Source organism: Adiantum capillus-veneris, chromosome 7, assembly GCF_014529385.1.
Source record: "Adiantum capillus-veneris isolate H3 chromosome 7, ASM1452938v2, whole genome shotgun sequence".
Lineage (NCBI taxonomy): Eukaryota > Viridiplantae > Streptophyta > Polypodiopsida > Polypodiales > Pteridaceae > Adiantum > Adiantum capillus-veneris.
Window position 1 is genome coordinate 55,712,619 of NC_140937.1, and position 21,335 is coordinate 55,733,953.

At 46.3% G+C, this 21,335-nt stretch overlaps 1 protein-coding gene across 2 annotated transcripts in view; it reads right to left on the reverse strand.

Moving 5' to 3' along the window:
• Positions 1 to 1,308: 1,308 nt before the first annotated feature.
• Positions 1,309 to 21,335, reverse strand: part of LOC147453887 (uncharacterized) — a 59,671-nt gene continuing 39,644 nt past the window's right edge. Inside the window, exons 9-14 of one of the 2 annotated variants that reach the window (XM_086515954.1) lie at positions 8,408 to 8,484; positions 8,222 to 8,297; positions 8,045 to 8,143; positions 2,305 to 2,404; positions 2,145 to 2,229; positions 1,309 to 2,045 (exon numbers count right to left, since the gene is read on the reverse strand). In XM_086515954.1, coding sequence (XP_086372080.1) covers positions 1,847 to 2,045; positions 2,145 to 2,229; positions 2,305 to 2,404; positions 8,045 to 8,143; positions 8,222 to 8,297; positions 8,408 to 8,484 — 636 coding nt within the window. In that variant the 3' untranslated portion in view covers positions 1,309 to 1,846. The remainder of the gene's footprint in view (positions 2,046 to 2,144; positions 2,230 to 2,304; positions 2,405 to 8,044; positions 8,144 to 8,221; positions 8,298 to 8,407; positions 8,485 to 21,335) is intronic. The other variant, XM_086515952.1, reaches the window with a different exon arrangement.

Genomic DNA, 21,335 nt, shown 5'->3' on the forward strand with positions numbered 1-21,335 from the left:
TTAGAGGGATAAAAGACTTGCAATAGGCAAATGCTCCATCTTCCAACCTTAACACTAGTTTTGTAATCGAAAACTCAAGTGTCTCGAGACACTTATGTGTCCTATTTTTTCAACTTGTCATAATTAGTTTTTTTTAACAAAGTATACATCACATTCATACCTTGAGTGAGTTGTGAGATGAATAACATAACCAAATTTTAATTTTTTTTCAAAATTATTACCAAATTCACATTATGAGGTGATAATTTTTAAGATAGAAAATTTCATAAAAATATAATCCAATTGTAATAAAATTTCCATAAATTGAATATAACTTCTCATTAAAATAAAGTTTTGCTTAGATTTTAGAGTGTATGGATGAGAAAACCCTTATTATAGCAAAAAATAGAGTTGCATACCTTATATATAAGACTAGAAATATGTTATAATCAAAAAACCAAAATCTTAAAACTGCTTACAAAAGAAAATTCTAACCTTTCAAGTCTTTTTTTATTAACATGATGAAGTTATGGGACACAATTTAAAGTCTATAATATATCTACAACTAAGCATTTTTCAAGCTTTCAAACTCACAAGTATCTAACTCATTCAAGAAAAATTTTCGTAGGTTATTTCTTGCAAAAAAAACATTGCTCTAAAAAAAATATTGAAAGTGTATATAAATTCCCCAACTGTGTCCACATCAAGTATTTGTATACAAATAAGTGAAATGAATGAAAAAATACCAAAGTGGACTTTATTTTAAGACTAATCTTTAATAAATAAAGACATAAAATTACATGCATTGCTTTGAGAATGACAAATCACTAGACGTGGCTTGCATAACCATCAAATAGTATCACCTTAAGTAACGGAGTTGTAAGATCTAGTGTATATGCATTATAGGACATTGCCAATATACATGAATTAAATGTTTTGTGGTCGTTAATTAGATTCGTAAACATTGCATATTTGACCAATCACTTTCTACACATAATTCTAGTAACAACGGTTTTTTTTCGCATTAAAATTACAAAAATAATAAACACATAAATAATTTGTTACCAAGGATTATTGCACCCCTATTTTAAAAAAAAAAACTAAAATACGAATTTTAGTGAAACATCTACTACTCTTTTGTTCAAGTGCTTTTCATGGGTGTAGTTTCCATAACTATTGTGTACAAAAGTGACGGATTGAACTACATAGTGACCAATCAAGACAGAGAGCCATGCTAGATCAAGTACTAACTAGGTGGTTGATACACTAAATCAAAATACTTTTGAGACGGTTAAGCTTCTTCAAAAAGAAACTCAAATTGTTCATACAATGCATAACATCAGGAGCTTCTGCTCGAGAGGCACCGCATACCTAGCTAGGTACGATTGGGGGCAAGGTCCCCGCCCTCAATCGTACCTAGCTAGGTATGCAGTGCCTCCCTCACAAAAGCTCATAATGTTGAGGTAAGTCAGAATGTTGGGAATTATTGTGAGAATTTGTCCAAAACTTCTTGTGAATTAAAGGGATTTCCGACTAAAAGTGAGAGCAGCAAGTTTACATCTGAAATTTAGCTTCAGCAACTATCACTATCACTTGTTAAACAAGATGCCTACACTGGTTTTCTTTACTTCAATGAGACAAAACGTCTGAAGGGCATATATGTGTACCTAAACCAAACTGCCGTTTGAACGGTTCAATTAAAAATTAAACCGTTGGAAAGATGGATTTTTGTTGTCACACTCTGATAGCTCATGAGAGTAGAACTCATCAGGCAATCCTCATGTTCTACAACTGGGAGTGCAGCCATTATAACACATGCTCTATTTCGCATCCCATAGTCTTGTTGTGTTTCCAAACACAACAAGTCTCAGTCTAACACATGCTCTATTTCACATCCCATGGTCTGTTCAACGTAGCTACAAATTCTGGCTAACCTTCCCAAGCCTCGCTGTATCTTGCCGATTCTCGACACCATGTCCCTTCGAGTGATGCTACTCTCGCTTTCCGCCAAACCATAAGTTTGAATTTGCACATCAGCAGGATTTTTGTCAAAAGGATAACCACCCCTGCCAACACCACAGTTATACAGAGACATAGCATCTCAATGAGCTCCTTTCACCAACTCTGTAAAATAGAAAGACATGCATTCCTTTCCTTGCACTCACCCTCGCGCACACGCCATGTCGAACATTAGCCTCACACTTATTCCATTTTGGCATTGAAGAAAGGTCACACTTAGCAGGGTGTTGCCTACACATTGCAACACTAATGAGGAAAGCAAGCTCAACATTCAACTCATTTCTTCAGGAGCGCAGCTTGATTTACCATTCACAACTTGAAACTTGCAAGTTATTCCAAAATTGCGTCGACAGAACTTGATCTCCTTAAGCACATCCATCCAGCAACCGGAGATATAATTGCTTCGCTGCATGAAGCCACCCAACTCTCTCTCTCTCTCTCTCTCTCTCTCTCTCTCTCTCTCTCTCTCTCTCTCTCTCTCTCGCGGACCTGCTGCTGTGCTGCTGTGCTACACCAGCGCGCGGACCTGCTGCTGTGCTACATCTCTCGCGGACCTGCTGCTGTGCTGCACCAGCACGCGGACCTGCTGCACCAGCGCCCTCCTCCTGCTCCAGGCACATTACTGCTGTACAGCGCGCTGCTGTGTCACCCCAGCTGCTCAGCGCGCCCACCCCACCTGCACAGCACCCCCAGTACCCGCCTGTTGCTGCCGCTGTTATACCAACCTGCTGCTGCTGCTGAACTGCCCCCCTCCAGCCTCCCCCTCACGCAGCCCCTCCTCGCTCCCGATCACACAGCCATCTCTCTCTCTCTCTCTCTCTCTCTCACACACACACACACGGATACATACCCACACACACACTACACACATACACGCATACACACACGTACTCCCCTTCTCCCCTCTTCTTCACAATATGAAGAGAGGGTAGCTCCGAATACAACTATGTCTTCCCCCATCATCAAGACGCCGAAATCGACAATGAAGACAACCTTCATGCTCACGAACAAGAGGCTTGCACAATTGGAGAAGGACATGAAAAAATGGTGGATGGAGAGAGAGATATGGAGGGAGGAGAAAGCCACCTTCATCAAGCTATGGAACGAAGAAAAAGAGGACATGAGAGCGGAAATCCAAAACCTCAAAGAGGAGAAGGAGAGAAGGGCACGGGAGAACGAGAAGGAGAGGGAGAGATGGAGGAAAGAGCAAGAAGAGATGAAGGCACAAATCGACCTCCTTCATGCTTCCATCACATCCCTCACCCCCGAGGAAGGAGAGATTAAAGAGGAGGCTAAGGAAGCCCTCAAGGAGGAGATCACCAAAGCCCTCACCGCAAGCATTGAGGACAAATTAGAAGCCACCACAGAAGGATGGGTCGAAGTGGTCAAAAAGAATATCAAGAAGGTAGCAAGAGAGGAAGCCCAAAAAGATGAGGTACTCATCGTACACACAACCATCGAGGAGGAGAAAATGCGACAAGCTCGCCGTCTCAATGTGCGAGTGACCGGCATCAAAGAAGAAGAAGGGTCCACACCCGAGAGCGATGGGAAAGCCTTATGCAAGAAAGTGGGATACAAGGAAGAAGAGATCCCTTTCTCCAAAGTTTGGAGAGTCGGCAAAGATCCAAAGAAGAGAGCTCTCATCCTCCAATTCGCCTCCGAGGAGTCTCGAACTTCTTTCCTCCGAAAGAGGGTCATCTTGAGAGGGCTAGAAGGCCCCCCGATTTATCTTGATGATGACCTCACAAAGATGCAACAAGATCACCGCCGCACGTGCATGCCTAGAGTCCACCAAGCCCGCAAAGAAGGGAAGAAGGCAGTATATCGAGATGGTAGGGTTATCATTGATGGCAAGACCATCGCATAGGGACTCGCGGCCTGTGGGACACACGAGGAGATTCATGTCACGGTTTGGAATTGCAATGGAGACCTATGGACACACCCAGAGAGACTTGAGGAGGTGATGAGAGGTCGAGACATCATTCTACTTACAGAGACACACGAGAGCCCAGAGAGAGGGTTACCACGGATACATGGTTTCCAATGGGAGTCTCTACATCGGGGATGTATGCGCCAGCACACCACTCGCGGTTCAGGAGGAGTGGCCATACTCTTTAGACAGGGGCTTCACAGCAGACTACAGATTGTTGCCCGGGACCCACATGCCCGATACATGTGGATTCGCCTCGAGCTCTCACGAGACAGGATCGTCTACATTGCCCTTTGCTACTTTGCTCCCACAGGCTCCAGATTCGCCCCTATTGAGCAGGAGTCACCGTACGCATGCCTCACGGAGGAGATTATGGAGTACTCCACACTGGGTGAAGTCTTCCTTATGGGAGACTTCAATGCTCGTACGCGCAGTGAGCAGTGTGAGGCATATGACCACAACGACCCAGAGGCACTACACACTCTAGATGAGGAGGCTGCTATGAGAGATACAGCAGAAGGAGCTCCAGTCACAGCCTACGGACGACACCTACTTCGACTTGGCTCCCAGCACTGTCTCGTTATTTATAACGGAATGGCCCAGTGGCCCACCTCAGGGCGCCTGACTTGTATGCCACATGGAGTTACAGAGGGAGGGGGGAGTACAGTCGACTATATTCTGGGACCCAGGGAGGCTACACACCTTATCACATCCTTCACCATTCCACCCATACCCATCGGAGCCGACCACACATAACTCTCTTTCTCCATCACCGGAGATACCATCCCACACAGCTCCACAGCACACACTCCACACACCACCATCCATTTCACACATGAGCTAGCCTCTCTTTACTCAGCCGAGGTCGAGCATGGCCTATGCCTCCTCCACCCATCCACACCACTCTCAGTTCTCACATCACATATCTCTTCCGTTCTCCACACTTCAGCTATTAGCTCTTTTCCACACACCACTCACACAGGACGCACTCCCCCCCCCCGGGACTATGCCTCAGAACCGCTGGTATGATGATGAGTGCAGAGAGTTATACCGACGCCTCCGTGCACGGCAAGCCTTAGGAGAGATCACAGAGAGAGAGGCCAGACAAGATATGAAGACGCTGACACGCCAAAAGCGGCGAGCATTCGAAGAGGCACAGGAGCTTGAGCTATACCGCCTATTCATGAGCATAGATAGCGCGACGGCATGGCGCACCCTGCGCGAGCCACGTCCGACCACAGCTATTGAGGATCCACAGATATGGCATGATTATGCAGAGCGCCTCTATGAGGTGCCAGGGCAGCCTCCTATCCCACAGCCACATGAGCCACGCCCCACGTGCTCCTCCTTCTTTACAGCAGAGATGGTAGAGAGGGCCATACGCCGCATGCAGCACAGACGATCAGCTGACCACACTGGATTACAGAGTGAGCACATCATTTATGCGGCCTCCACTATAGCCCCGTTGATTGCACATGTCTTCAACCGGGCTATACGGGAGGGCTTCCCAGAGGAGTGGACACAACACACCATAGTGCCTATCCACAAATCTGGCGACACCGTGGACCCAGGGAACTACAGGACTATCATGATTGGCCACACGATGGCCAAGCTATATGGAGCAGTACTTGAGGCACAGCTCAACTGCTACGCAAAGACCGAGGGTTTACGAGCTCCAGGCCAGGCAGGTTTCAGACGAGCTTTCTCCACCACTGACCACATCTTCGTTCTGCGCTGCCTCATTGATGGGGCAAAGGCGCGGAAGAAGAGGCTTTACTGCTGCTTTGTGGATTTCCGCAAGGCCTTTGACACAGTCCCACGCGAGAGACTCTTCCAGCGCCTTCACAGCATTGGGGTACCGACAGAGATGATTTGGGCCATATATACTCTCTACGAGAGGGTGACGGGTCGAGTTCGTTGCCCAGGCAGCTTTTCAGAGACCATTGCTAGCACCATTGGTGTTAAGCAAGGATGCCCACTCTCCCCGACACTCTTTGGGCTCTACATCGACGAGATCTCCAACTACATACTACGAGCAGGGGGAGAGGGGAGCGACTTGGCAGGTACTCCGGTCCACATCATGTTATATGCTGATGATATTGTGTTGACTTCAGAGTCACCCGAGGGCTTGCAACGCCATCTTGAGGCCTTGGACGAATTCAGCACACACAAGGGGTTGACTGTGAACCTTGGCAAAACCAAGGTCATGATCTTTCACACATCCAGTGCAGTGAGGAGCGCTGCCACCTTCACAGCAGCAGGAGGACAGGTTGATGTAGTCACCTCCTATGTCTACCTTGGCATCACATTCACCAGCCTACCAGGACCCTTCACTATGAGGCAGGCTGCTGCTGACAGGCTCACCCGAGGATATGCAGCTCTGACCATGCTAGAGCGGAGATGCCACCAGGCACACTTTCAGGAGCCCCGCACGAAGGGGTGGCTTTTCGACACCTTAGTCACCCCGGCCCTGATGTACTCGGCGGCAGTATGGGCACCAGGATTGACAGCTGACCAGTGGACACAGCTTGAGAGGCCACAGGTATGTATGATCTCACGCTTGCTCCGCAGCAAGAAGACAGTGCCACATGACATTATTAGAGCCGAGCTCACCACACCACCTATGGTTGTAGAGGCATTATTCCAGACAGTCTGCTTCATCCAGAGGATGAGAGAGCTACCTCCTGACAGACTTACTCGTAGAGCATTTGAGGCAGCTATACAGCTATCAGAGAGTGGGCATGAGAGAGCTTGGTACTCACAGGTCAGAGCATGGTTTGAGGGACACGGTCTTGACATGGAGAGCCTACCACCATTCCAGTACGACCCCCACTCACCATCTGTTCACCTCTCTCGCAGTGAGAGAAACTTGGTATTGAGACAGGATCTGTGGCAGCTATACACTAGGAGAGTCTGGGAGTCACCTGGCTTGGGGACGAGGATGTCAGATTACAGAGACCAGTTTCTCACCATATTGTCTGGGGGGTTCATACAGAGACCACGCTATATGGACACATATATGCCACATAGCTCACGGGTGGCGATTGGTCAGCTGAGAGTGGCTTCACACAGGTTAGAGATTGAGATCGGGAGACATACTGGTGTTCCCAGGGAGGAGCGAGTTTGCAGAGCCTGCACAGAGGAGGTGGAGAGTGAGGAGCACTTTGTATGTAGATGCAGAGCATACACTGAGATCAGAGGCAGGTATGAGGCCTTACTCAGAGGACAACCCACTCTCCGAGAGATCATGGACTCTCGAGATCAGAGACAGCTCGGACGTTTCTTACTAGAGATACAGAGCCATCGGGACACACTACTACAGCCACGCACAGCTACACAGACAGAGGGGAGACAGTCGCAACTCACAGACTTCTTTCAGAGGATTGCCACCCCTACCTCACCAGATACTCAAAGAGGAGTGACACTCCCACAGGCGGAGGTGAACCGAGCTAGACGACGACCACGAGTCACAGGCTACAGGGGCGTGAGCTCCCACCACCGACAGATCGAGGAGATCCGAGCCCGGGAGCACCGTGCCACTGAGGAGCGAGTAGCTCAGATGAGGGCCGACCCGACAGCTTTCATCCGGGTAGCCTTGGCACCAGCCCCCCCCATGTACCACATCTTACATCCCCCCATTTGTACAGGATGGAGCTAGATAGCTTGATACATTCTCATGATTGTACTACCTTGAGCATATAGACATGCATATACCCCTAGAGATAGAGCTCCATCCCTCCTCAGATACTCCATTACCTACATTCAGTTCAGTTTTGTATCAGTTTTGTTTCATTTGTCTTTCCGATAGACGGATGACATACACACCATGTACATTTGATTTGTCTCATAGGCCGATTTCGGCCTGACATAGACGTTAAAAATCTTTCTTTCTTTCTTTCTTTCTTTCTTTCTCTCTCTCTCTCTCAAACTCTCAAACTCTCCAGGGCGAACTTCTTGCAGCAAAAAGTGGGCGGATCGAAGAAGGAGAAATTTAACCATTCATGATGGAAGAATTGAATACCATGAGAGAAGAGCTAACCGTAATGACAAACTCTACCGAAATTCTATGGAATCATGCATCCTCTTAAAAGCAGTGACAAAAATTGGAAAGCTTACTTGAATAATTCTGTAGAGGTGTTGAAGTTCCATACAGCCCCAGCAATGATCACTACTCGAGTATTGAAAGAACAAAAAAGCCTCCACGCATGGGAAGGCCTAGAAATAAGGAGGCCACAGAATTGGTTACAAGACCAGTATGGCAATTAGAAATCTTTAGTGTATTCATAAATATACCTTCTCTATTTCCTCTGGGTGCAAGCTTTTAGAAATTTGAACTTTAGCCGACGGATTATCACCTTCAAACTGGAAGCTGATGGAATCAGTCAAAACACATAAGCACCTAAAAGCAAGGTAACACCCAGAATACAAGATGCATACAACCTTTAGACTAACAAATACAGAAAGAAAAAAAATGTTCACCTTAGCAAATACATTCCTCTCAATGACAGATCAATCACTGAATATCTTCCACTATTTTTGGCCTTCAAGTGCATGACCTACAAAAGGGAAAGTCTACTTTAAAGCAAGAATTTGATAGGATCAGAGAGCATGAAGATTAGGATGATTAACTATCCTTTAATCACAAATCACCACCTTTTCCATGGTTACATTGGCATTCAATACATATTACATTGACATTCGATACACATATATCCATCACATATCTAAATTATTTCAAACAGGAAAAGTTAAAGATTGATAAATCTGTACATAGAAGAGTAAAACAAGGGAAATTGGCCTCCAATAATGCTTAAAATAAAATTTCTCTTAGACTGTCTTGACTGAATTGAACCGAGGACTTGAACAAAGGTCCTGATAGCTACACAGAAGGTGACACCAATACATGTACAGGCAGCAGAACACCAAGGACAGCGCAGTTAAGCTATACCAAAACAAAGCAATTGCACAAGAGGATTAAGGTGGCAAGTTTGTGTGTCAGGCTCAAGATGCACTTGAAAGCAGGCTACAGGAAAACACTTTATATCCTGATTTCATACGAGCAAGGAGAAAATTCTAGGATCAAATATGATCGGACGTGTGCAAAAATCTATACTATAATTTAAGTGGATCTGGAGGGGAGTATAAAACAACTTGCAAGCAGAAGTCTATGCAACATTTAAAAGGGAATATGCAGACCCTTTTGAGAACAAAGATAAATGTATTAGAGACTGCTTTATAATAGAAAGGATAAGACACTTGCCGGCCTTAAATCATGGAAAGCTAGAGTGGACAAATGTGTGGCAGATCTCCAACATTCCGGAATAACGGGCCACATGTACAAGGAACTTGACACAAAGAATATAGCTCCAGACAGTAGAATCAGGCAGTGGATCAGAAAATAAAAGACCTAAGATCACAGCTAGTGAAAGAAATGCAATCATTTTGCTGATGTTGCCAACAAGAAGATAAAAATTGTAGAACTAATGGAGCAAAATGCCTACTGGATCGAGATGGTCAAAAAGTTCAAATGGTGCTGGAAAATTAAGTTGAGATTATGAGCACAACGCTTGAATAAAAAGCCAAACAAAAATTCCCTTGTTTCCGTTTCATGTAGTGGGTTGATTGAAGAGGGAAGCCCACAAGAAGATACCTCAGCCTTGATTACAAAGATGGAATGAAAGAAGTGCCCATTTTGAATGCTTGAAGAATTGAAAACGGAACCCATAAGAGGGCGCACTCTATAGCTGAAATAAGAGGAAATGGAGAAGAAAAAAGGCTTTCCTTGTAAAACATGGAGCTCTCATAAGAAAGAAAATGTTCCTCGATGAAGACCTCACACCGGCACAACTGGAACAAATGAAGGCTAGCATGTCAAAGGTATTGGAGGCATGCTTGGAGGAGGAAATATGCAGTCTACAGAAATGGTAGGGCAGTCATTGCAGGAGTGGACCATGGATAGCAGTATGTGGCCTATGAGACACTCAAATCCAAGTATGGAATTGCAATGGGGCACTTTGTTTGGCTGATGAGTACTGTGACGATTGCTTCAGAATGTTCATATAGCCACGTACACATAAGCACACACAGCAATGCAAGGGGTGCAGACTGCAACAGGTGCGACAATACAGATTAGGGAGTGCATTTGGTCCATACGCCAAGAGGCCAAGACTCGAAATGCACTACCTGGTTTTCTGGCCGTATTTTTTTGGGAGAGATGTAGTTAGGGATGTTGTACATCTGATGGACAAAAAAGATGATTCACTATATATGTCGGTCAGAATACATACAGAAATGAAATGAAATGAAATGATATATTAACGTCTACAAGAGGCCAAAATGACCTATGAGACCAACAGATTACAATGATGAGTCTAGTACCAAGTCTGGGTACAAACAAGAAAACTACAAACAAAGAAATGATAGGAGTGCTACCGACTCCTATGGGTGGCTGGTAGGCTGAGCAATGGTATCACTATAAAGGTACAAAGTGGGGATAAGTGTCACCATGATACAATATAGCAGTAGCATGAAGCCTATCCCCATCGACATTCTGGGTGTCGTGCTAGAATCCTGTGGATCCTCTGCCGCAATCTCCGCCGGTGCTGCGTGGCTCCCCTCCTCAGTCGCGGTCGTCTCGATCTCCCTAACTCTGTAGCTCGATCAATGAGAGTACCGCTGATGTGTGTATGGGTGGGAACCGAGCTCTCTGGTGGTGGTGTCCCCTCTGACTCTGTGGTACTCAGACTGAAGAAATCTAAGATGCGTCTCTAGGACTGTCTCTGTCTTTGCCCATTCAATAGAGCGTCTCTATGTCTCTGAATCTCAAGTAGGAATAATCCGAGACATCTTTGATCCTGATATCTCATGACTCTGTCTAACGAGTCAAAACCATCTCTGAATAGACAATGAAAGCGTCCCCGTATCTCATAGTAGACTGTGCAGCGACATATGTAGTGAAACTCTGTCTCTGGCTCTGCATGGCATAACTGACATATCCTACTGTCTGCTGGTATGCCTCTGAATCTACCTGTCTCAATCCCAAGCTGGTGTGAAGATGTGCGAATCTGGCCAATAGCACATCGTAACCTATGAGATAGATGTGTGTCCATGTAACTGGGCCGTGTGACAAAACCGTCTGTCGTGAGTTGAAGAAGATGTTCTCTATAGAAAACCCTCTTCGTACCCAACTCCCGTGATGGTTCTATCCATGTCCTCTTGCTATCAAGCTGGATAAGATCCTGCCGAATGAGTCTAGTAGTCTCCATCCGTGTAAGAGCCAAGGATGGTGCATCAAGAGAATACTGGAAAGGGGGCAGCCTGTCCATGCTGAAACCATGCCTCTGAAACCATGAGCTCATCTGTGCATACCAACATGATGTATCTCCCTGTAATGCCAGCTGTCTGGATGACTCGAGAGCAAGCCTGGCATACCTGTCCCTGGTGGTGTCCCATAAGCTGTGTACAAATGATACTGATCTGGTGAGTGCCTCAACCTCCATAGGTGGGGCAGCCAACTCCGCTCATATGATGTCATGTGGGACTGAGGCCTTGGCTCTAATCAGCCTAGAAATCATAGATATCAGGGGTCTCTCCATATTAGTCCATCCAGCACTGTCAATAGACGGTCCCCAAACCTGAACCGCGTAGTGCATAACTGAAGCGACCAAAGTATCGAAAAGCCAGAGCTTTGTTCGAGGTTCCTGGAACTGAACTTGCGAACAAATCCTCTCTAAACCACCTAGGGCTGCATAGGCACGAGTCAATCTAGTGTCTGCTGCCACTTTCAGTGTGAACCTCGGTCCACTAAAGACCACCCCAAGATATGTGTATGCATCAGTGTACTCCATACTGTCCTGTCCATATGTGAAAGTAGGTGCTGATCTCCTAACCCACTGTGGCGTGGTATTAAATACCATGACCTTGGTTTTACCAAGGTTGACAGACAATCCACTATCCTCTGCAAAACTATGCAATGCGTCCAAATGTCTCTGCATACCCTCTGGCGATTCTGATATCAACACGATATCGTCAGCATACAATAAAAGAGGGATCCATGTCCCTGCAAGCTGAGCACCTCTATCTCCTCCTCTGTCAATATAATCAGAGACCCCATCAACATACATACCAAATAAAGTAGAGGACAGTGGGCATCCCTGTTTCACTCCGATGGTGGAGTGAACTATGTCGGATATCCCCTCTGATGTGCGTACATGACCCATCACTGAACTGTACAATGCCATGATCCCCCACATCAGCTCTGTGGGTACCCCCAATTCCATAAGCCGGTGCATCAATCTGGCCCTCGGCACTGTGTCAAACGCTTTGCGAAAATCCACAAAGCTGCAGTATATCCGTCTACCATGTGCTCGACCCTCCTCCATGATAGCTCTGAGTGTAAAGACATGATCTAGTGTGGAGAAACCCCTTCTGAAACCAGCCTGCCCAGGTGCTCGTATGCCCATAATCTCTGCCCAACTGCTCAGCCTATGCTCGAGGATGGATGCATATAACCGTGCCAATGTGTGTCCTACCATGATAGTACGGTAATTCCCCGGCACTGTGGGGTCACCTGTCTTGAAGATAGGTACAATAGTAGATAATCTCCAAGACTCAGGGAGACCCTCACACATGACACGGTTGAATAGCCGTGCAAGCATCTCTGCCAACAAATCCCCAGCATGTATAATGTGCTCTGCTACCAAACCCTCATGATCCTGTGCCCGTCTGGTCTTCATCCTGTCAATGGCCTCCTTTACCATCTCAGTGGTAAAGAAGGTGCTCGTAGCCGGACATGGCTGTGGTGGGTCTGGTAATGGTGGTTGTCCAAGTACAGTGTATAAAGATGTTGCATACTGCCCCCAAATCTCTGTAGAAGTAATCACTGGTGGGGGAGACTTCTCATGGAATAGACGCCAAGCCTCTCCTGAATCTCTACTAAGGAAGAGCTGATATAAATCTTGCTCCATCTGGACCAAGAAAGCTCGCTTCTTCCGCCGCACTAGTCGTCGTGTAGCAATGCGAGACTGTCTATAGGTGATCACTCCCAATGTAAGGTCCCGTTGTATCTGAGCTCTCCTTTGTCTACACTCCTCATCATACCAGTTGTTCTGAGGCATGTGCCCAGAAAGACGTCTCTGCCCCGGCTGAGTGTGTGGATATGCCTCTGTCGCTGCCCCATGTAATGTCACTGTCAGCATAGATGTGATCTCCTCCACTGTGTATACTGGCTCTGATGTGCATAAAAGCCTACGTATCTCCTCTACATAGACTGAGTCAGTCTCTGGTGTAAAAGTATAGCGTGTATGTCCACCACCCCGTGAGGCCTGAGATGTATTGTACTCAAAGGAGACTGATAATGTTAAAAGTGCATGATCTACTGCTATCCCAACTGGCCTGGGCCCCACTGTGAAATCCTGAATGTGAGAGATAAAGCTCGGATGTGTCAGAACATAGTCTACAGTGCTGGACCCATGTCTATGTGGAAAACAAGTAAAACCTGTAGACAATGGGAAAGTCGTTAAGCCATTCAGTATGGCTAAACTGTGAGTAGTCGTCATCTCTCTCAGGTATCTCCCATACTCTGTATGCTCTCTGTCGTGTGAGCATCTCTCAAGTCCCAACTCCTCTGGCTCTAGCTCTCTAAGCATCTCCTCTGATGTGTCATAGAAGACTGTCTGTGAGCTGCCTGTACGGGCATTGAAATCCCCCAAGAGTATGATGTCTCCATCTCTGGAGAACTCCCAGATATCATCATCAAGTGCAGAGTAAGGAGACTGTCCTCTGGGTGAAGCATATACTGAAGTGCTGGGAGGAAAATAGCATATGGTGATGTACAAGAAACGTCCAGTCTCTGCCCTCAACCTCACCCACAAGTATCTGGCCTGATCATCTCTCCGAACTATGTGCAAAAGTGGTTGGAGCTCCTCTCTGAAAAGAACTGCTACACCTCCTGATCCTCTAGTCCCATGTGCAGTTCTGGTGCATTTCCTACAAGCTGTCTCCCATCTGTATCCTGATATGTGCGGCATCAACTGTCCTGGAGCCTGATGAGTCTCTGAGTAGAAAACAATGTCTCTGTCTCTGAAGCTATCCTCAAAGGCCCCCACATCAAGTCTATACGAACCATTACAGTTCCAAACTGCCATCCTGAGAGTGGTCCCATAGGTCTCGCACCGTCATGTAGAGCGGTGCTCTGTAATCACTACTCGTCCATTTCTGTAGGAACGTAATATGTGCACTGCAATATGCTACTTTCCTCCCATGACAGGTTCCAAAGTTAGTGTGCTAGTAACATCAAGCTTACTTTGTGAACACCAAGAAGCTTCCATAGCTCCACCAGAGATAAATTGTTGTTTGATGCATTGTATGAGGATATGATGACATATGCCACCAGTATTGTAGATGTCATGCTGTTGGCGGAAGACTTAAATACACCGACAGGAAACAAATAGTGTTCTTTTTCAATGCATAATGATGCCACATTAGACAGCTGACATAGATGAGGTGGGCATGGGTAAGAACGCCCAACAGACAAGGAAGCACTCATGCTTATGGGACAATTTTCTATTATTGGTAAATGCACATGGGCTAGGTATTTTAATTGGCAGAGATCAGATGTTTTGACATGTTAGAATCACAAAGAGTGCCAGAAAAGTTAGGCAAGGTCACGTTCATTGGAGCAAGTATAATGAAATGCTTGATAAGAGTCGCAATCAGCAATAACGGATGTCCACAGTTTCGAGATATCTAAGAGACCAATTGGCATAGCAACGGACCATGCTATTATGACTTTTCAAGTGTCTTGTGGGCAAATGAATGATAAATCTCAATGCATCCCCAAGCACCCTTATTACCACATCACAGAAGACACCTCACACATACACATTGGCTTTGTGCACATAATTTTCAAATGATAGACAAGAGCAAGCCTTTGGAAGATCATTAGTTGCCCAAAACCGTTCCGGAACAGCGAAACGATTCGGGCCGTTTTCACATTTCCATAACGTGTTTCAGAGCCTTTGAACCCTTTTTGGGCCGAATTCTGCCCTGTTATATGTTTTGCAAGTTGCCCCTTTTGTTTATACTATGGGTCTGTTGCAAAAGACATCTTGCACACTGCATTACCCCCCCCAACCCCCCCCCTCCTTCTTCCCAGCACGCGCGCGCGCACAAACATTCACTTTTTTTTGTTGATCATTTAATTGATTTACTAGTGGGAAACCTCGAGGCAAGGAAAACCCACGGAAAAGATCATATACAAAGGAAAGAACACAAAAGTGTTTGGCTGTGAAATAGGGCTAAAAGCATTCATAAGAAAGCTGATGTATCTTTGTGGTGATATCACCAACTTCCAAGGCAAAATTGTAAAGATTGCCCAAGGGAAACCTTGAAGAATGGCAAAGGATCTGCGTCAAAGCGGTGGAACATGTAGCCATTACGTTGGCGCCACAAGGTCAAATGAGCCCAATATCTAACCCACATAAAGACCTAGACCGCAAATTGTTGTAAGGTGGGCGGAAGAACGCCAAAAGGCCAAAACCGTTTGTGGAAGACTATAGCTGGGAAACGGGGCCCCGTACAAGGCAAAGAAAATCCCTAGTAATGCAACAATCCCAAAGCAGGTGACAAACAGTCTCTTCCGAAGTCAAGCAACGGACACAACGAGAAGAGCGGAAATGACATGCACTGAGAAAAGCGCCCACCCGAAGAACTCCAAGCAAGCAACGCCAGAGAAACAATCGCTCCTTCAAAGGCAAGCGGCTTTTCCACAAGGCAGAGAGAGGCTTCCTCCACCAGATATCAGACTAGTGCATGTACCAGAGGGCATTCCAATGGTCAATAAACCAAGGCCGCGATAGCAGAAGAGCATAAACTCGACTAGCACAAATGGCCTCAAAAGGCGTTTTCCGAAATTTCCATTCAGACATGTGACTACCATCAGCCAAAGGTGAACTGGATAAAAAGTCAACCAGCATGTGTTGAAGCTCTCTCCAAAGCTGATGGTAATGGATACCCAATCCAAAACAGCGAGCGGCAAGGGGAAACCCAAAAGTGTAGCCGGCCTCATCAACCACATCATCAACCACACGAATGCCACGACAAGAGAGGGAGTATGCCTGACGAGTCGAGCGGTCAACCAAAGTGAGAAAGAATGCCAAACTCCAATGAAGATTCTCCAAACAAAGCAAACTCCCTTCCCACCAAGCATGCCATGATAAATGATATGTACCCTCTTTCCAAGCAAAAATTAATGTGGAAGTAAGAGGTCATCCAAGAATGTACCCTTCCATCTTGCCAAATACAACCTCCCAGAGAGATGATTGCCAATGACCAAATGAGGAAGTAGCAACATGCTGACACATGTAAGCAAACATAAGAGTCCAACGCTAAGTTTGTTGCACAAGGGTAGGCAACAACATAGCTTCCTAGCAAGAACATGCATGCACATGTTCAAGATATTGAGACTACCAAAATGCTTAGAAGTACAAAGTTTTTCCATCAACATCAAGCGCAAGCCTTTCTTTTTAGCATGAGTTTTCCACACAAAATGCCTAACATAAGAGAAGCGAGACAATGACGAGGCTAATGCATCAGTGGCAAATAGATCTGAACGTGAGACATCAAGATACTTTAAACGATTCGAAGGCGAACAGGCAATGGCCATGTGGATAATTTCTAGTAATGCAATTTGACATTTAAACGTTGCATAACCCAATCCACTTTTTGAGTGAGTGACATTCCATCCAATTGGGTACCCCAAATGCCTGGCAAGCACATTCGGAGGAACATCCTCACATGGCCACAACAAACTATGGCACTCACAAAAATTAAGTGGCAGAAGCTTCGATTTGTGAAAGTTAACTCTTAAGGCCATCAGACTGCTGATTGCGAGGAATAAACAATGAGTCATCTGCATAAGCTTGCCCAATAATGTTCTCACCGAAGAGTAACTGCAAACCATGAAGACGATCAACGGAGGTCAAATGATCAAGATACATCAACAAGGGGTGAGTGACAATAGCATACAACAAAGCACTAAGGGGGCAACCATGCCTAACTGAACAGCCAAGATTCCGTCAATTCATCTTCAAGGATCCCTGAAGACGTACTGCAAGCATACAAGAAATAACCTATATTGGCTAAATAAACTATATTGAGTAACTTAGTACCGAATCCTAGACATCGCATCGTAGTAGCACAGTAGTCCACATCTTGTTGTGTTTTTTTTGGATATTCCATGACAATCAAAACATTAGCCGAGTTTTCCATGATTTGACGATGTGGAATGAAACCATACTTTTTTGTTTTGTTCTAGGAGTCGGGTAGGGCACGCCCGGCCGCTCCCCTCCTACACCAAAAAAGTGTACAAGAAGAACGACCAGGACTATGCACGCAAAAACCGAAGGCAGACGCTTTTGTCACTAGTTTCCTTTGAACTACGAGAGTCCAGAATTATCTACACTCTTAGGGCCATGACTAATCGCTTGAGAGACCCATTTCGCCAACTTGATTTGGACGTGACAGCGACCAAGTACCTCTGTTCAGAGGCCGAGGTACTGCAGGACTTGCTTCGGTCTTCCCTTTCGAGTTGCCTCCTCCAGGTAACTTATCGCTCACCTCACTAAACTACCTTTGACACCCGACGGTTTTCCCTAGGAAATGCCATACCCGCTTGGAAGGGCGTCGGCTCACAGGTGGCGTCTGTTGAGGTTGGTGGTGTCTCCCTTTTGCACCTCCCAACCCCTTTTAGGTGAAGTTGACCCTTAGCTTGGGGAGAATTACATCATTTCCCTCGGAAGGGTGTAGCGCAGATAGTGTGTCGTGCTCTCTACAGTGGGTACTCCTCAGTGGAATGTGCGTGACAATCTCACTCAAAACAAACTGAAAACAAGAAACAATAGACAACGCAGTAGACCACAACAAATGACTCGACTATCTCAAAGAACTGATACAGACTCTGGTGTGGCAGCACACTCAGCTCCACCCCAGGACTCTCAGGTACAATGGGGTGTCGAGCCTCAGATGCGCACGGATGGTGAAGATGTGCTGTGTGTATCGACTCACTCTAGACGACTACGTAAAAGATGATCCTGACCAAACCGCTACTACTCATATATACAACCATAAAGAGCCACCAACGACTCATAAATGACAGCATCTAAGTCTATCTCCACTGAGTGGTGGTGGTGACCTGGCCACGATGTCCACTAGACCATCGTATCCTTGCCACGTGTCACTGGCAAGCGAGATCGTCCAATGTGAACCGACCAGACCAAAGACCAACTGTAAAGTCCAAACTATACTAACTGTCCTATGAAGTGACACTGTAGCATCCTACAGGTTGCCCGCCACAAGACCGCTCCCCGTCCCGGAGAGCGAAAACTGAAGAACTGAAAGATCTGCAACCAGGTCTACTATTGGTAAAAACTCCAAAAGGTGATATATCTATTGGTGGTCGGATGATGGAGGAGGGCAAGGCTGGTAGAAAGGTGGATAAGGAGATGAAGGCCATGTGTATGGTGGGGGATAGTGTCCATGAGGAGGGTACATTGGATATGGAGTGGCCACCACATGAGCAGCAACAGACTGAGTAGGGGCAGGTGGAAACCCAGAAAAAGACTAAGTAGACTGAGAAGGTGGGACAGGTGCAAACCCAGGAAAAGATTGAGTAGGCTGAGAAGGTGGGACAATTGGTGGGAAACCAGGAAAGCTGTAGAAGGACGGAGGGAAAGAGGTGGATTGGGAGGGGGAGCCAGAGAGGGTCCATGAAACTGTGAGGACGCCGATCCTGCTGGCTTAGACTCCATAGTAGTAGGATTTGTTTTCTCAGCTGCTTGAGAATCCCTTGAATGAGCTTTGGAAACGTCCGTCTGTAGTGCCATAGCAGGAACTTGCGAAGAACTCGGAGTTGTAGCTGTAGCTGTTTGTGAAATGGCTATAGCTTGATATTTGGCACATGAGGGACACACTACATGTACCACAAGAGAAAGTTCCTGAACTGCGGCCATATCATTTGCCTCTTTTAATTGTACGTGTTGAGTAAGAATCTTTATGCGATCTTGAGCCTGAGCAATTAACATGTCCCTATCCATCAATTGTTGAAGGTGGCTGCGCACTTCTCTTTGCATAATGTCATAGACAGCGCGATGTAGACCGTTAGTACCTTTCAATGAGATGGCTGCATCTATAATCATTGAAATTGCTCTTCCGTCTGCATCTAAAAGTCTGTGGGCTTGAGACGCAAAATTGGCAAACATGTCAGGTTGCCCAGAGCTAGATGCCCCTGCAGTATCCTTATGTACCCCTGCACTAGGAGTAGTAGTAGTAGGTGGTACTGCCGACACCAGTGGAGAGTGTGTTTGGATGCCTGCAACACTACTCACAAGAGGTGGTGTAAGAGTAGAGGAGGCCGCAAAAGTAGTCATGCTCACTCTTGGGTTTGCGGTATTGACGTCAAAGATTTTAACCTGTGATTCAGGGAAGGGTAGTGTTGCTAGCTCCGTTGTCGAATCCTTTTGTACTTTTGCCCTCTTGCATAAAGTGCCTTTCCCTTTGGCCATTTTGGAACGGCCTTTGTTCTTTCGCATCATCTTGCAAAGTCAGAACAGCCGTTGCATTTGCTTTTTGATGCATAATTTGCACTACCCAATACATCATAGGGGCTGCATAGCAATTGAACCTCTTTGCTTTTCCTTTACATTGAGTCCCAAATCTTTTTGCCATGTCCTGTAGCGCCTTCAACAACAGATGGTGAAACGGATACGGCAAGCAATGACAGAGACAAAAAAATGCATCGCATATTCCTGGAGAAGCTGGAGAAGATGAAACTATTGCTCTTTCTGGTGCACGCAGTAAAAAATAATACTGTAAAATTGAGTACAGCTGTTGATTCCTGTGATAATCTCCATGTGAGTGGAGCGACAGTTCTTCGCACGCATTTGCAATGTCTTCGTGGGAGAGATTCGAGAAGGTTTTTGTGGCGGGCGGAGATTCCAGCACATTCAATATCCCCATAGCATGTCTGATATCCTCCACAATAAGGGTAATTCCATTTAGTTTTGGAAAAGTAAGCAAGAGGACACTCAGCTTGGCGCTGGAAATTGTGCAGGACAAATCGGCCTGAGCCAAATTTTGGAGACCCAGGTGTATCATTTGCTGCTAAGAGAACACATCTTTGAGTGCCGGGTTTGGCGCCTGTAAATGATAGATCATTAGTAAGGGTACCTTCGAGATGGCACCAGAAGGGCAAGGCACCTTGAGAGTGGTGACCATGCCAGCAATGACTGGTTGGGGTAAATCTTCCTCTGAAGATTCTCCGGACAATTGCTCTGAACTCAGGGTATAGTCTGATTTTTCAGTGCTATCCCCCGAAGAGGCAAAGGACTCTTCCTCCGACTGGAGGTGCTTCTCTCGATTCCGAGTACGAACCATATTGATACAATATACCAAAGAATCTTTTGGACTGAATCTGCAATTGATGAATCTTTAAAAACCTGTAAAACCTATGTTCTTAAGTTCTCACCTGATACATACACCACTATTTTCCGCAATTGAGGAGAGTTGCACCCTAAACCATACTGAGATACATGTTCTCTAAACCACACTAAGATACATGTTTTCGACCACAACCAAATACATCTAGCAAGGTCAAGGTCAAGCTGCCATCTTCAAGTACTATCCAGGGTATGGGTGGCCAAGGAGCACAGAGAGAGGAACGCCTGGCGATGGAGAGAGGAACCCAGCGAGGGAAGAGGAAGTTGCCTGGCTGAAAACGCTTGCAGAGAATCCTTGCTGAAACGCTTGCAAAGAATTCATGCTGCGCTGATTTTATGTTTATTAAACTGAGGCTGATTTTCGCTGAGTTGGAAAATAAAGCCAGGTAAGTATATGCTTTTAATTTTTTATGTGACTTACGTAGAGACAGTTGAAGCCGAGGGCGAGGGCGAGGGCGAGGCCTGCAGTGACGAGGGCGAGAGGCAGCATGGGCAAAGGCGAGGCCCAAGGCCAACAGGGCGAGGGTGATTTCCTAGGGCGAGGCCCACCATGGCGAAGGCGAGGGCGAGGCCAGAGGCGAGGGTGAGGGCGAGGCCCGCAGGCAGCCGCGAGGGCGAGGCCACAGGCGTGGGGAGGGCGAGGTCTTCAATCGAAGGCGAGGGCGAGGGCGAGGGCGAGGCAGGGGAGGGTAGTGCCCAACAAGGACAAGGTCCAACACGGCCCAACAAGGACAAGGTCCAACACGGCATACCAGGGCGAGCCAAGGGCGAGAGGCGAGGTTGGCAGACGAGGTCAAGGCCAACAGAGGCAGGTCGAGAATGAGTTCGACGACGAGTTCGAGACAAGGCTAAGAGCAGATCAGAAGTCTTGGTAAGTCCTACTGCTTGAAAGAGATAAAATGCGAAATTTAAAT